We start from the raw sequence: 12732 nt of genomic DNA, 5'->3' as shown, positions 1-12732 counted from the left end.
CTTTAAACACAAGACATGACGCTCAGGGTAAGCAGGCTGTGTTCATGCGATTGATAAATTAAAGACACATGTTTTACATTAAAGATCATCAGCGAAGTCTTCAGCATCTGTGTATTTACTGTCTGTCCTCACACCTTGTTTTTCACAAGGTTCTCCAAGGCCTTGCTTACTTGCTCCGTGGTGAGGTTTTCCAGTGGCACACTCTTCTCCTTGCCAAATTCTGTGGGAAAGACAGAGGGTGAGGGAGGAGGCAGGCACCTTGGGCCTTTTCAGGTGCGAGGGTGACGCAAAGCCCCACTTGAGGCTTCTCAACCACCACTGGTGTCACAGCCCAGTGTCCCACCACTTCCCAGTGCAATTCCCTGTGCCCAAATCACTCTTTCCACCTTCCCTTCCCACTCAGCCTTTTCCCTGGGGAGAAGCCAATACAGCCTAACATGTTTCTTTGCCTCTATTTTTTTTGCACCCTGGGGGCTCTCAGCCTGCTCACATCATGTTCACCAATGCATCAGTAAAATAGCCTAGGAAAACCTGCTGGCCGTAGAGCAGCACCTCCCAGGGGTGAATTTCCCCGCCAGCCACACACAGGAGAGTGGGACAGAACGGGGACAGGCTGTGCTTGGCCGTGGCCCCAACTGGTCCCATCTCTTCAAAATGCTCAAATGGTCATGCTCCCATCTCTTCAAAAAACGTTCTTGGAGTCCTCGGCACAGGAAGAACATGGAGCTGTTGGAGTGAGGCCAGAGGAGGCTATGGAGATGATCTGAAGGCTGGGCTGCAGGAAAGCTGGGAGGGGCTCTGTCTGGATCAGGGAGTGCAGGGATGGGATGAGGGGAAACAGTTTTGAGCTGAAAGAGGGGAGACTGAGATGAGATCTTAGGAAAAAATGTTTTGCTGTGAGGGTGGGGAGGCCCTGGCCCAGGCTACCCAGAGCAGCGGTGGCTGCCCCATCCCTGGAGATGTTCAAGGACAAGCTAGATGGGGCTTAGAGCAACCGGATCCCTGGGAGGTGTCCCTGCCCATGGCAGCGGGTGGCACTGGATGTCTTTCAGGTCCTCTTCAACCCAACCCGTTCCATGATTCCATGATTCATCCTATAATTCATTTCTTCCAGACTTTAGGACGCAAACTCAGCCCTTACAGCGCAGCTTTTCTGCTCTCCTTGAAGCACAGGGAAGCGAACCTCGCCCTGTCCCAGGTCCCGCCCGGCGCCCCCTTCGCACTCACCATAGCGGGCCCAGAGCCGGGCCTGCACCCCCGAGCACTCACGGACCAGGATGGGGAACTCGGGGTTCGCCTTCTTCAGGGTCACGTAGTGCTGCTCCACGAAGTCCCTGCGGAGGAAGGAGCTGAGGCGGCGGGACCAGGCCGGGGGGCGCGGGGGGCCCCGTCCCCACCCTCACCTGGCGCCGCGGCTGCCGCCCGAGCGCGGGCAGAGGTGGATGCGGAGCTCGCGCACAGCCCGACCCAGCGCCAAACCCCGCGCGGCCGCCGCCATCTTCGCTGTCGGGCGGGGACTCGGGGGCGGGGCCTCAGCGCTCGCCAATCGCCGCCCCCGTCTCGCGCTGCGCCCGCCCCCGGAGCGCTCAACCAATCGTAGCGCTCCTCTTACGGCGCTTCCCGAGCTCAGCGCCTGTCAATCACAGAGCTCAACCAATCCAAGCGTCCTCCCGCTCAGCGTCCACCAATCAGAGTGTTCATCTCTCGCAGCGCCCGCCCCCTCGCGTTCAACCAATCACAGACCTCGCCTGCCCTGGCGCTCACCAATCACATCGCCCGCCAATCACAGCGCCCTCCCCCTCAGTACTCTGCGATGGCAGCACCTGTCAATCGCAGCTCTTAACCAATCATAGCGCCTGTCTCCTCAGAGCCCGCCAATCACAGTGCCCGTCGGAGCACCCGCCCTCCAGCATTCAACCAATCATAGGCTCCCACCTGCCCGGGCGCTGACCAATCACAGCGTCCTCCAATCGCTGTGCCCGCCCTCTAAGCGCTCACCAATCAGAACGCTCCCCTCCCGCAGCGCCCGCCCCCCCCGCGTTCAGCCAATCGGAGCGCCCCCTTCCCTGCGCCTGCCAATCGCCGCGCGGCTGCGGGGGGCGGGCATTGGGGCTGCTGCGTAGGGCAGAGGTGGAAGCGTGGCGGGCGGAGGACAGCGATGCCGGAGCGCGACAGTGAGAGGGGGACATCCCCCGGGGGGATACGGGCAGTCCCGGGGAGGGGAGAGCTGGGGGGACATGGGGAGGCTTAGTGGGGGCATTAGGAGGGGGCACACGGGGATCTGTTGCGGGGGACATGGGGGGGACGGCACTGGGAGCCCCGGGGGTGGGGCAGGAGGGCACAGGGAGCCCTTGGAAGGGGGGACACGGGCAGCCCTGTGTGAGGGAGGGGGGGCAGAAGCGGGGAGGAACATAGGGAACCCCTGGGGGGGACACGGGGAGCCCTGGGGAGGCGGGAGAGGCGGGGGACATGGGCAGCCGCAGGTGTTGGGACAAGGCTTGATCCACGGGGAACCCACAGTCCTGGTGGGGCATCTGGGGATGTGGGGAGCAAGGATAGGCCCGGCGGGGCTGGGGATGGAGGAGGACGGGGTTGGGGGTGGCGAGGTCTGCCAGGCAGCAGGACCCCGGCAGGGGGACCCCAGGGTGTCACTGGCCCCTTCCTGTCCAACGGGGGGGGAGGGGGGAGGAGGGCTGTGGCTGAAGGGGGACAATGATGCACGGTCACGGTCTGAGCATTCTCTTTCCTCTGTCCCCAGATGAACCATTCTCCAACCCTCTGGCCCCTGAAGGCCACGATGTGGATGACTCGCATTCTTTCCACCAGTGAGTGTGGCACTGGGGGAACTGGAATGGGGCTGAGGCCCATTCCACCACCTGCAGACCAGGAGTGACAGCCCCTCCGTGGGGACAGCATGTCTGGCTCTGCCACCCAAGCCCTGCTAGCAGACCCTCTGCCTCCTCGGAAGCTGTCCAGTGAGGTGACAGTTTCTGTTTTCCCCTCTCCCTTGCAGGTCCAAGCTGACCAATGAAGACTTCAGGAAGCTTCTCATGACCCCGCGGGCTGCGCCAACATCTGCGCCACCGTCCAAATCTCGCCACCATGAGTGAGTAGGACTCAGTTTCAGGGGTCTGTGGGACAAAACATGGCCACCTTCTCTCTAGGGCTCTCTTCCTGCCTGGCTCTGTCCCCTAGCGCTCTGCAGTGCTGGATTTAAACACGTTATTCATAGAATCACAGAATAGTTTGGGTTGGAAGGGACCTCAAAGCCTATCCAGTTCCAACCCTCCTGCCATGGGGAGAGACACCTCCAACACGATCAGGTTGCTCACAGTCCCATCCAGCCTGGCCTTATTCACTAATGAGCGTGCAGGCAAGGCACAAGGAGCAGAACTCAGCCGTGCTTTGCAGTTGGTTCCATGAAAACTGTACGTTTGTGTGTTAATGAGAGAAATAGGTGGTTTAGGACTGTTGTAAATAATGGAGTGAGATTGCATGGATATTAAAACACTTTGTGCAGGAGGCAGATTTAACTTTAGTTCTGTGAAAATTGGTGCTTCCCCCTCCTCTCTGTGCTGACAGAGCAAACTCGGAGAACAGGGCCGTACTGCTAACATCCCTGGGTATCTCAGTGCCCCATTCCATCAGCTGCCCCTGTTTGTGTGGCTCTGCCAACTGCACGTGTGGTTTCTCACCCTTTTCCAGGATGCCCCGGGAGTACAACGAAGATGAAGACCCAGCTGCTCGCAGAAGGAAGAAGAAAAGGTAACTGGGGAAGGACTTGTACATTGTATCCCTCCTGCGGAAGCAGCTTCTGAGCTCTGGGGCTACCACAGAGGACCCCAAGTGGCCTGGATTCTGTAGCGGCTTTGAAGCTGGGCAGAGGCTCCCAGCCTGTGTGACTGCTTGTGGGAATGGATGTGGGAGGTCGACAGCAGGATGGGGGTGAAGCTTCAGTCCGGGAAGAAGTGGGAGAGAGCAGGACACTGGTGGGACAACTGTGCCTTTTCCCTTTAGAAGGGAAGACTAAAGTCCCCTTTGGTGAGACTTGGTGCGGCGGCTACACCTTGCCTGGTGTTGTGTCCCATGCATGTTTTTGGAAGGGGGTGGTCAGTGGGCCAGGCCCTGGGGGACTGTTACTTGACCGGGGCATCAAAGCCTGGACGTGCTTTCTCTCCCTCCCAGCTATTATGCAAAGCTGCGCCAGCAGGAGATAGAGCGCGAGAGGGAGCTGGCTGAGAAGTACCGGGATCGAGCCAAGGAGAGGAGAGATGGCGTCAACAAGGACTATGAGGAAACGGAGCTGATCAGCACAACTGCCAACTACAGGGCTGTGGGGCCGACAGCTGAAGCGTACGTGAGCCCACAGTGTGGCCTTTGTCTTACTGACCTGCACCAGAAGGACTGTCTCATAACCGGCTCCATTCTTGTTGTGCAGGGACAAATCTGCTGCGGAAAAGAGGAGACAGTTGATCCAGGAGTCCAAGTTCTTGGGTGGTGACATGGAGCACACTCACTTGGTGAAGGGTCTGGACTTTGCGCTGTTGCAGAAGGTGAGCATGGATATCGCCGTGCTGCTACTCTTCCACCCTATCCACTCCTACAGGCCGAGAAGGCAGGCAGAGGGCAGTGGGCGGCACTTGGAGGTGTTTCAGTGCAGATTTCCCTTTCTGGGAAAGGTTTATGAGGAGCGGGCTCACCGGTTGTGACATGCAGCAGAGGGATGGATTGGTCTGTAACGCCTGGATTTGTTCTGGCCAGGTACGGGCTGAGATTGCCAGCAAGGAGAAGGAAGAGGAAGAAATGATGGAGAAGCCCCAGAAGGAAACCAAGTGAGTAGCTGAGGGTTTGTACTCCTGGAGAGAAGGAGGAGAGAAGGCAGACGCTTAGCATAATGCTCTGTTTTGTTCTCTGTTCCTCTTCAGGAAAGATGAAGATCCAGAGAACAAAATTGAATTTAAGACCCGGCTGGGTAAGACTGGGTGGACGTGGCTCTTCCTCACTGCGTGTTGTGTCACAAATGTGGGTGAAAACCTGAAGGGCAAATGGAGGGCAATGGGGGGCAAATGGAGTCATTGGAGGGGGAGAGTCTAAGGTGCAGGCATCTGGAATTTGAGGGCTGTAGGAAGGCTGTCACATATTTCTGATGAGCTGAACGTGCTTTGCTCTGGGCTCTTCTGTTGTGCTCATAAAAGCAGCTCTCACCTGTGTTTCTGTCATGGTTTAGCCCCACCCACCCAAACTCAGCAGCTAAAACCATGCAGTTGAGCCTCCAAAATCCCTTCCCCCCACACACGCCCCACAGGGAAAGGAGGAAGGGAAATGAGAGGAGAAAAACTTACAGGTTGGAAACTAAAACTACAGCTTTAATGCAATGACAATGATAACAATGAAAATAATTAGAAAGTAATAACATATAAACAAGTATATGAGGTTGCATCCTCAGCCCACCTCTTGATGACTCTACATCATCACAAACACTGCAGAGCAGACATGAGGGAATGGGTCCATGGCTAAGAGGGAGCTGGGATCAGAAACTGCGTTTGGGAATGCACGGATCTGAGATCAGGAGCAACCAGACAGATGAGGTCCTCGCTGGATGTTGATTGTTGCAGAAGACAGCAAGACCCTCGTGGTCTCTCAATTTATTCCAAGCGTGACCTGTATGGGATGGAATCCTCTGTTGGGTCAGTTTGGGATCAACTGCCCCATTCTCCCCTCCTCGCAGGTGCAGCTCCTTTTCCACCAGCTCCAGAATGGCCTTGGTTAAGTGGCTTTGGCCTTTCTGCACACCAATGCCCTTTGTGATTGCTTAAGAGAAGAACACTTCTGGAAATCATGCAGTCAGCTTTCAGAGAAATGAAGTTACTTTACAGCAACAGAGTTAGTCACAAAACCAACTCTAATTTACGTCAAACTACAGCAGTTTCTTCTCTCCCCCGCCTCCCCCCCCCTCCCCCAAAGGTCGCAACATCTACCGCATTCTGTTCAAGAACAAGGCCTATGAGCGGAATGAGCTGTTCCTGCCTGGGAGGATGGCCTATGTGGTAGATCTGGATGATGAGTATGCTGATACTGACATCCCAACCACGCTGATCCGGAGCAAGGCCGACTGCCCCACCATGGAGGTATGTGACAAGTGTCCAGGGTGCCCGACCGCACTAGTCTGAACTGGGCAGAGCAGTCTTGCCAGGAGAGGGTTCTCTCATACGGGAGTCATCTGCTTCCTGGGGGATTTCTCTTTCAGGCGCAGACAACACTGACCACCAATGACATCGTCATCAGCAAGCTGACGCAGATCCTCTCTTATCTCAGGCAAGGCACCCGCAACAAGAAGCTCAAGAAGAAAGACAAAGGTAGGAGCCAAAGGGAAACAAGGACTTAGTGCTGGAGGCATTTGCTGAGAGAAGGACGAGGAGCAGCTGAGGAACCTGGGGATGTTTGGTCTGGGGAAGAGGAGGGTGAAGGGAGACCTCATCGCTTTCTGCAGCTCCTGGAAAGGAGGCTGTGGCAAGACTGGTGTTGGTCCCTTCTCCCAAGCAACGAGGGATGGGATGAGATGCAGTGGGCTCAAGTTGTGCCCAGGGTAAGGTTAGATTTGGTATTAGGTAAAATGTCTCTACTGAACCAGTAGTGAAGCACTGGCAGAAGCTGCCCGGGACAGTGGTGGTGTCTCCGTCCCTGGAGGGGTTCCAGGTCAGATAGGATGGGTCTTTGATCACCCTGATCCAGTGGGAGGTGTTCCTGCCCGTGGCAGGGGGTTGGATCTGGATGGGCTTTTGAGTTCTTTTTCAACCCAAACTATTCCAAGATTCTGTGACGTGGCACTTCAGGACATGGTTTAGCAGGCATATTGGTGTTGGGCTGATGGTTGGACTGCATGAGCTTCAAGGTCTCTTCCAACCTTAACAGTTCTGTGCTTCTCTGAGGGATATATGTTTGGGTTGGCTGCATTCTCCCACCCTAGGACGTGGTGAGCTTAGAGGACAGTGAATTCCTGCAGCTCCCAAGTGCTGTGTCCTGCAGGCAGGGACCACAGGGGTCGGGCTCTCGAGGGGTCATAGCTGCGAGGGCAGTTTGTGCTGCTCTGCTCTCCATGGTCAAGGCCCAGTTCTGTGGGGAAATGTCCTCTGCAGGGGAGAAATGTAGTGGCTTCCTGAGGGGGCTGGATGTGATGTTGTAACCAAAGAGGGAATCAGGAGGACATTCTCCAGGTCACCACTTCCAGAGCTTGGAAGATGGAGTGGGGACAGGGAATTGGTACTGCTGGCAGTGAGCATGACGTGCCTCTTCCTGCTCTTGTGTTCTTATAGGGAAACTGGATGAGAAAAAGCCCCCTGAAGCTGATATGAAGTAAGTGCCTCACTGCCCACAGGTCGTGGGGTCACAGCCCTCTGCCTTCAGGAATGTCTTTTTCGTCCCACTGTGTTTGGAGAGGGTTGGGTTTAGTGCTGCTGGGGTGACCTGCCTCTCCAGGCCTGTGGTTTTTAGGACAAGGCTGGAGGCATGCTCTGTTCCTGATTCCAGGCTTGAGGCAGGCAAGGGCCACCTGTTGCCCTGGTCTCCCAGGAGCAGGTCCAAGCAGTGGAAGAGAGCGGAAATGCAGTGATACCTCTGACAAATGTAGAAGCCAGGCATCCTTGGCTCTTGCTGTGGTGCTTTGCGCTCCTTTCTTGGGTTCCAGTTCAAAGGGAGGTGGTCGTGGCCTCCTGGCAGCAGCTGTAACTGCAGGCTCTTTTCCATTCCTAGCATCTTTGAAGACATTGGGGATTATGTGCCCTCCACAGCGAAGATGCCACGGGAGAAGGAGCGGTACCGTGATAGAGAGCGTGACCGGGAACGTGAGAGGGACCGGGAGCGTGAGAGGGACAGGGAACGTGACCGGGAACGGGAGGAGGAAAAGAAGAGACACAGCTACTTTGAAAAGCCCAAGGCTGATGACGAGGTGAGCCTGGACTGTCCCACCCAATCTCTTCTCTTTGGCAAGTGCAGTCATGGGGTTGCCCTGGTGGCTTTGGGTCTCTCTGTCATGCTGCCACACCTGCCAGGGTTCAGCAGCTTCTCCTGAGCCAGGAAGTGGGTGGCTCAGTGCTTGTCCTCCACTTCAACCGCAAAGGCAGGACCAGTACAAACCACTAGCTAGTATGGTTCAGCTCTGTGCTTGCCACAGTCTGAAAGTGGAGCTGCAGGTCATGCAGCGCTGTTGCTTCCATGCCTGCGGCCCTCCTGAATAACACAGCATCTCTCTCTCTTCTTCGCAGCCCGCAGATGTTGACAAAGGTGAGTCAGGCGGTGTGGATGTTTGAATGAGGCCGTTTGAGTGAGGCCATACGGGGTTGCAGACCGCAGGACTGCTCGGATCACTGGCCAGTGTGAGCTCAGGATCAGCCTGCCCCTGTTTGTGCTTGAGCTGGTTTGCTGCTCCTCTTCTTCTGCTTCAAATGCACCCTGTCCTGCCTGTTGCCCCATCCCAAAGCACTGGTGGTGTGTAAGGGAGCTCTGCCTAGCCCCATGTGTGTTGCAGTGAGCAATTCTTCCCCCAAAACTCAGCCTGCTGCCTCTCTCTGCCCCAGGACCTGGCTCGGCCAAAGACCTCATCAAGTCCATCAACGAGAAGTTTGCCGGAGCTGCTGGCTGGGAAGGAGCAGAGTCATATCCTTTACTGTCTGCCAGCCTGGCTGTGTCATTTCTTACCTGGAGGGCTCCTATAGTGGAGAAAACTGCCCAAATCTTGTGCTTGTGTGCCAAACATGAGCTCTGCAGCCTCTGATCCGGTTGTGTTAGGGCAGGAGGTGACTTCATAGAATCATGGAATCCTTTGGGCTCGACTGGACCTCAAAGCCCATCCGGTTCCAACCCCCTGCCATAGGCAGGGACAGCTCCCACTGGATCCAGTTGCTTGAAGCCCCATCCAACCTGGCCTTGAACACCTCCAGGAATGGGGCAGTCACCACTGCTCTGGGCAGCCTGTGCCAGGGCCTCCCCACCCTGACAACAAAACATTTTTCACTAGGATCTCATCTCAGTCTCCCCTCTTTCAGCTCAAAACTGTCCCCCTTCATCCTATGGCTGCACTCCCTGATCCAGAGCCCCTCCCCAGCTTTCCTGCAGCCCGTTTCAGCACTGGAAGCTGCTCTAAGGTCTCCCCACAGCCTTCTCTTCTCCAGGCTGAACAACTCCAATCCTCTCAGCCTTTCAGGAAGGCTGCTCCAAGGTCTCCCCACAGCCTTGTCTTCTCCAGGCTGAACAACTCCAACCTTCTCAGCCTGTCATTGTACAGGAGGTGCTCCAGCCCTGGGATCATCTCTGTGGCCTTCTCTGGCCTTGCTCCAACAGCTCCATGTCCTTCTGCTGAGGACTCCACAACTGGACACAGGGCTCCAGGTGGAAATCTCCAGAGCGGAGCAGAGGGGCAGAATCTCCCTCGCCCTGCTGGCCCCGCTGCTGTGGATACAGCCCAAGACACGGTTGGTTTTTTAACTGTCAGTGCCGGCTCTCAGTGCCTCATGTTGCTGGCTCAAGTTGAGCTTCTCATCCCACAATACCCCAAGTCCCTCTCTTCAGGGCTGCCCTCAGTCCTCTCAGCCTGGCTGTGCTAAGCCTGTGGCTGTAGGTCTGCATGGTGTTGCTTTCCTTAACTGTTCTCACATTGAAGAAGCCAGAAGACAAGAAGCAGGTGGGGGATTTCTTCGGCATGTCCAACAGCTATGCTGAGTGCTATCCCGCTACGTAAGGAAGCAGCAGGAAACCATGGGTTGGGAGTGGGGTGTGTCGAGGGGCTGCTGCTCCCTGGCAGCGAGAACTTTAACCGTCAGCCCCACTGCTTGTTGTGAGGAGCAGGCCTGGCTCTGTTTGGGGTTGCAGCCTGCTGGTTAAATGCTCTGTAAGTCCTTGGTTCTGGCAGATCTTGTCTATTCTTACCTGTCTCCGCTACAAGTGGGCACCTGGAGTCTGCTGCCAGGGAGAGGTCAAGGTGGCTGGGAGCTTGCCGGGTGTCCTGGTAATCCCTGTGGTTGAGCTTTGGCCACAAAGCTGTCCCATATCAGGAGGGAAACATCTTGGGAGCATTTGCAATCCTGGATGCTCACCGGAGGCCTGCTCCCTGTTTTCTCACTGGTGTAGCAGAGAGTTGTCCTGGCAGGGTGAGCTGGCTGTGACCACCCCAGTGCTACAAGATGGGTGTTGGGAAGGTGGGAACACGTGGTCCTTGATGGCCATGATGGAGCAAAGAGTGGAACAGGCTGAGCTTCCCAGACCTCAGAACCTCTGATCCAGGAAGTGAGCGTGTCCAGTCGCCACCTTGTGAACCTTGGAGCCTCATGTCGTGGTCGCAGTCCATGTCCCAGGGACCCACTCCGAGCTGTTTCCTTGCTTTTCTCTTGCAGCATGGACGCTATGGCTGTGGACAGCGATGAGGAGGTGGACTACAGCAAAATGGATCAGGTAGGCCGTCACCAGCCTTTCGGACCAGTGAACAAGGCCTCAGTGCAGGCAGAAAGGATCGCAATGGAGAGAAGCAGGCTGGTGCAGCAAGGCAGAATGCCCTGGAGCTGGGTGTTGAATGTGGTTTAGGCTTTGCGTGCCTTGCTCTGGGCAGGATTTGTTGTCCTGATGAGCAAACATGACTTTTTGGCGGTGGTGGTGAGCTGTGGGAGTCCATCTCAACTGCCTTTTCCCCAGAATCTCCTGTCTGGGGCTTCTTGGGGAGGGGATCTCAGCACCAAGGCCAAAGCAGAAGTGCAATGAAGTGATGGGAGATGGATCTTGCCTAGGTGTGTGGGAAGCCCTGGCTGGCATCAGCTCAGGAGCTGCTTGCTCTGAGTGGTTCTTTCCCTGCAGGGGAACAAGAAGGGGCCTCTGGGGCGCTGGGACTTCGACACCCAAGAGGAGTACAGCGAATACATGAACAACAAAGAAGCTCTGCCCAAGTGAGTGCAGACCCTGGGAAGGACCGTGCGAGGATTCAGGGTGGGGTGGCCACACTGGCTGAGACCAGGTCCCAGGGGAGCTGAGATTGAGCAGGGAGTCTCCTGGTGAGGAGCAGAGGCAGAGCTGTGGGTCTGGGGCCTGTGACTTCTCTTTGCTCAGAGTATCCTCCTTGAGGACTTTTGCTCAGCTGTGCCTTTCCAGGACCTGGGCAGGCTCTGGAGTCCAGGCTCGTGGTTTGGGCAGGCATGGCGGGGGAGACCTGGCGAGCGCTGAGCTCTGCCTTGCTCCTTCTCCAGGGCGGCTTTCCAGTATGGTATTAAGATGTCCGAGGGACGCAAAACTCGTCGCTTCAAGGAGACGAACGACAAGGCAGAGCTGGATCGGCAGTGGAAGAAGATCAGTGCGGTGAGTGCACGGTGCTGCAGCATCATCTTTTCAGGCTGTGAGCTGCCAGTGTAGCTCAGGAGAGCTCCCACCTCATCCTGCCCTCTCTGTCCCAGGCACGGCTCTTCAGTCCAGTGTGTGGCCTGGCAGCCAGCGCTGGCACTCTCTAGAAGGGGGGACTGCTCCTCGCGAGAGCAGCAGCCAAATAATTGGGGCTTCAGGACCACTGAGGCAGCTGGAGCTGCGTGTGGAGCTGTGTCCCTGGAAGCAGGCCCCATTGGGCTTTTTGCTGCAGGCTGTGTAGCAGATGGATGTGTCCAAAGCCAGCAGCCTGGGGTCATGCAGAGGGGCTTGGAGGGGACTGGGTACGTTCAGTGGCTCCCCATTTTCTCACCGGCAGAGCTGGGGGTTGTCCTGACGGCCGGCTGCTGAGCACTATGGCATTGGGCATAGGGAAGGTGGGAATGGATGGTCCTCAATGGCCGAAATGGAGCAAAAGGGTCAAGCTTCTCTACATCTCAGGCAGCTTGCAGCCAGCTTTAGCTCAGCTCAGCTTGCTCTGGCCTGGCTGCAGCGCTCCTAGGGTATCTCTCACAGCCCCTCTGCTGCGCCTGTGGGAGGGTAACGGGACTTTGTGCTTTCTCTGCAGATCATCGAGAAGAGGAAGAAGTTGGAGGCAGATGGGTTAGTAAAGTTGTCTCTGCTGTGGGGTGTTGAGCAGTGCTGGTGTCTGGCTATCTCCTTCCACCTCTCCAAGGGGGGGGTGCTGGGGGCAGAGACCTCCCTGACATATCTTAGCAGTGGGGCTGGGGGGAGCATTGAGAACATCTGGCCCCAAGAAGCTGCTCCTGCCCCCCTCAGCTTTGTGGAGGCTGCAGGGTCCCTCTCCCCTGGACAGGTGCTGAACAGAGCCCATGTCCTGCTGGGGCTCTGCCTTCACCGGGTCATTCTGCCCCATCCCACTGGGTGGCCCAGGGGGCTCTTGGACCCCCACGCCAGGCTGCAGGCTGAACTTGTGGACCTTGGTGCTGAGCCCTGGGTGGGAGGAGGACGGATCTGCCTGACACGTGTTCTTATCCCTGTCCTTCCCCTCTCTTTCCAGGGTTGAAGTGAAACGTCCCAAGTATTGAGGTGTCCAGAACCTTCTCCAGCGGCTGGAAGCCCAGCCTCCTGCTCCCTGCCTTCTTCAAGCTTGCTGTCATGCTCTCTTTGCCCCCTAAGCTGTCCCTTTTTTAGCTCGGGGCAGCATGTGCTGCCCTAGCCCCACACCATGGGGCTGTGTGTGATGTGTAAATGTTGTATCTGTAATAAAACTCCATTTACTTGGTGTTACAGCAGGGTGCTGGAGCCCAGTGGGGTGCCAGGGCTGGGGGGTTCTCCTAGGGCGAGTCCCAGCCTTTGGGGCCTTTTGGGGTGGGG

The 12732-nt window shown here is 56.7% G+C and overlaps 2 protein-coding genes across 2 annotated transcripts; one reads left to right on the top strand and one right to left on the bottom strand.

Annotated features, from left to right (window-relative positions):
* Window positions 1-36: 36 nt before the first annotated feature.
* NDUFA2 (NADH:ubiquinone oxidoreductase subunit A2) lies at window positions 37-1523 on the bottom strand. The gene is made up of 3 exons (XM_009555912.2): window positions 1404-1523; window positions 1228-1334; window positions 37-220 (listed from the first exon to the last, which is right to left on the bottom strand). Exons 1-3 carry the CDS (start codon window positions 1496-1498, stop codon window positions 129-131), a joined length of 294 nt encoding a protein of 97 aa, XP_009554207.2. The 5' UTR covers window positions 1499-1523; the 3' UTR covers window positions 37-128.
* A 562-nt stretch (window positions 1524-2085) lies between these two features.
* Window positions 2086-12645, top strand: IK (IK cytokine). The gene is made up of 20 exons (XM_054079945.1): window positions 2086-2174; window positions 2759-2825; window positions 3014-3106; window positions 3706-3765; window positions 4186-4353; window positions 4439-4553; window positions 4762-4832; window positions 4926-4972; window positions 5965-6128; window positions 6248-6356; window positions 7314-7353; window positions 7750-7945; window positions 8262-8280; window positions 8574-8654; window positions 9651-9729; window positions 10386-10443; window positions 10840-10928; window positions 11226-11334; window positions 11963-11997; window positions 12416-12645. Exons 1-20 carry the CDS (start codon window positions 2159-2161, stop codon window positions 12441-12443), a joined length of 1644 nt encoding a protein of 547 aa, XP_053935920.1. The 5' UTR covers window positions 2086-2158; the 3' UTR covers window positions 12444-12645.
* The last annotated feature ends 87 nt before the right edge of the window (window positions 12646-12732 follow it).

This window comes from Cuculus canorus, chromosome 14 (genome assembly GCF_017976375.1).
Source record: "Cuculus canorus isolate bCucCan1 chromosome 14, bCucCan1.pri, whole genome shotgun sequence".
NCBI lineage: Eukaryota > Metazoa > Chordata > Aves > Cuculiformes > Cuculidae > Cuculus > Cuculus canorus.
Note: the sequence above shows the minus strand (reverse complement) of the source record. Positions and strands in the feature narration are given on the sequence as shown.

Coding starts and splice junctions, on each gene's coding strand:
- IK (XM_054079945.1), top strand. Junction 4,554..4,761: donor ACTTTGCGCTGTTGCAGAAG/GTGAGCATGGAT, acceptor TGTTCTGGCCAG/GTACGGGCTGAGATTGCCAG. Junction 10,444..10,839: donor ACTACAGCAAAATGGATCAG/GTAGGCCGTCAC, acceptor CTTTCCCTGCAG/GGGAACAAGAAGGGGCCTCT.
- NDUFA2 (XM_009555912.2), bottom strand. CDS start 1,498: ATGGCGGCGGCCGCGCGGGGTTTGGCGCTGGGTCGGGCTGTGCGCGAG. Junction 1,335..1,403: donor GGCGGCAGCCGCGGCGCCAG/GTGAGGGTGGGG, acceptor CTTCCTCCGCAG/GGACTTCGTGGAGCAGCACT. Junction 221..1,227: donor CCGGCTCTGGGCCCGCTATG/GTGAGTGCGAAG, acceptor TCTTTCCCACAG/AATTTGGCAAGGAGAAGAGT.